The sequence below is a fragment of the Tupaia chinensis genome, unplaced genomic scaffold, assembly GCF_000334495.1.
Source record: "Tupaia chinensis unplaced genomic scaffold, TupChi_1.0 Scaffold000355_1, whole genome shotgun sequence".
Taxonomy (NCBI): domain Eukaryota; kingdom Metazoa; phylum Chordata; class Mammalia; order Scandentia; family Tupaiidae; genus Tupaia; species Tupaia belangeri.
The window spans coordinates 2,417,686-2,419,431 of NW_006159850.1; the positions used below are offsets into that span (position 1 = coordinate 2,417,686).

General features: G+C 65.3%; 1 protein-coding gene across 2 annotated transcripts in view; it reads left to right on the forward strand.

Annotated features, from left to right (window-relative positions):
• Window positions 1–1,727, forward strand: part of MTHFSD (methenyltetrahydrofolate synthetase domain containing) — a 16,279-nt gene extending 14,552 nt beyond the window's left edge. For both annotated transcript variants that reach the window (XM_027773477.1, XM_027773476.1), the window contains exon 9: window positions 28–1,727. In XM_027773477.1, coding sequence (XP_027629278.1) covers window positions 28–279 — 252 coding nt within the window. In that variant the 3' untranslated portion in view covers window positions 280–1,727. The remainder of the gene's footprint in view (window positions 1–27) is intronic.
• Window positions 1,728–1,746: the final 19 nt, after the last annotated feature.

The following is a 1,746-nucleotide window of genomic DNA, read 5'->3' on the forward strand; positions in this document are numbered from 1 at the left end:
GCGCCCGAAGGCTCCCTGCGGGGGCAGCCCGCCCCTCTGGCTGCCACTGTCTTCATTGGGAACCTTCCCCGAGATGCCCGTGTGGGTGACCTGAAGAGAGTGCTCCGAGGAGTCGGCATGATGCCCCCGCGACTCACCTGGCAGGGGCCGCAGGGCAGAGCCTTCCTGCACCTTCAGGACCCGGCCACAGCCCAGCAGGCTGTCTGCCAACTGCAGGGCCTGAGCCTGGGCCCCAACACCTTGACGGTGGCCCTGGCCAGAGGGCACACAGACCAGTGACCTGTGACTGGACAGTTGCGCTCCATGGCTACGGTCCCTGGGCACCTCTGACATGCGACCTCTGTCTTCCAGGCCCCTGTGGGACTGGAGGGACCCTGTGGGCAAGATGTGGGAGCCTGAGCTGCCGTATCTCCATCTCTGCTGGGATGTCACGGCCCCAGATAGTGCCCTGAGCTCCCGGTGGGAAGAGGAAGTGAGCAGAGAGGTTTTGTGCCACGGAGGGCCACCCTCGCTTGTCTGAGCTGGCTCTACTACAGCAGCCCGGCTGGTGTCCCTGGATGGGCAGAGCAGCGGTCCAGGAAGTGCTGGGCAACCTCAGGCACTGGGTGAGGGGAGGACGGAGGGGCCTGCCCAGGAGGAGGCCTGGTAGGGGCCAGGTGCAGGGACAGCGAGGGCCACACCAGAAGAGCCCCAGTGCTCAGGGTCCTGGCCTGGCCCCGGGCACAGACTGCTCCCCTCAGCCTGGCCCTCGAGTCATCAGTGGGTGCCTCAGGGGGACCAGCCCCTCCCTTGGAGCGACACTTGGCAGCTTTCGGCTTGGCCAGAGGCCAGCACAAGGCAGGGACTCTGGAAATCAGGTCAGGGCCACCCCACACACAGCGCGGCCATTGCCGGGGCCTCCGCTTCTGCTGCTGCACAGCTGGACTCCGCTGGACAGCGCTCTCCCGACAGCCACAGCTGGGCAAGGAGTCGAAGCAGCAGGCGTGCACGTGTGGAAATTCTCACTTCCAGCCAGAGGGTCTCCGGGGCTGTGTGAGGCACCGTGTGAGCCCAGGAGGCGCGCCCTGTGCGCACTTCACAGAAGAGGTTCTGGGGCCTTTTCCGTCTTCTCTTGGAAAGGGCGCTTTCTCAGTGGCTTTCCGATAAGTGACTGAAGGCTGGAACGAAAACCTCCCCTCGGAGTGGCTTGTTGAACACATTTCTCTTCCAAGGTGCCCTGGGGAAGGTGAGAGGAGCAGAGACGAGGTCGAGCGTCCCGCGGCCTGGCCGGGCCACCGCCCTTGCCCGTGTGGCGCGACCGCACTCCTGTGTCACTTGGGGTCCAGCGCCATGTTGGAGGCGACTGGCCCCTGGCCTGGAGGAGCCGCTGGCCGCTCTTAACTCCTGCCCGGTTTCCCTTTTCCCAGAATGCTCCGTGTTTGAGACTGACCTTTCCTTTTACTTCTCAGTTGTCGATTTCCATAGCTCCAGGACCAGGGGTGTGTGTCTGTCTGTCCTCTCCCCCTGTGCCCAGCTGCTAGGGCCCCCCGACCTAGAGGGAGCAATGCAGTGGAAGCACATTGGGTGAGAGGACCCAATAGAGCCCAGAGCTGACCCCTCCTTGAATGCCTGCATCTTGGGGCTGAGGCCGACCCGGGGCTGAGGCCGACCTGGGGCTGAGGCCGACCTGGGGCTGAGGCCTCCCGGGGCTGAGGCCGACCTGGGGCTGAGGGCTCCCGGGGCTGAGGCCCACCACGGGCTGAGGCC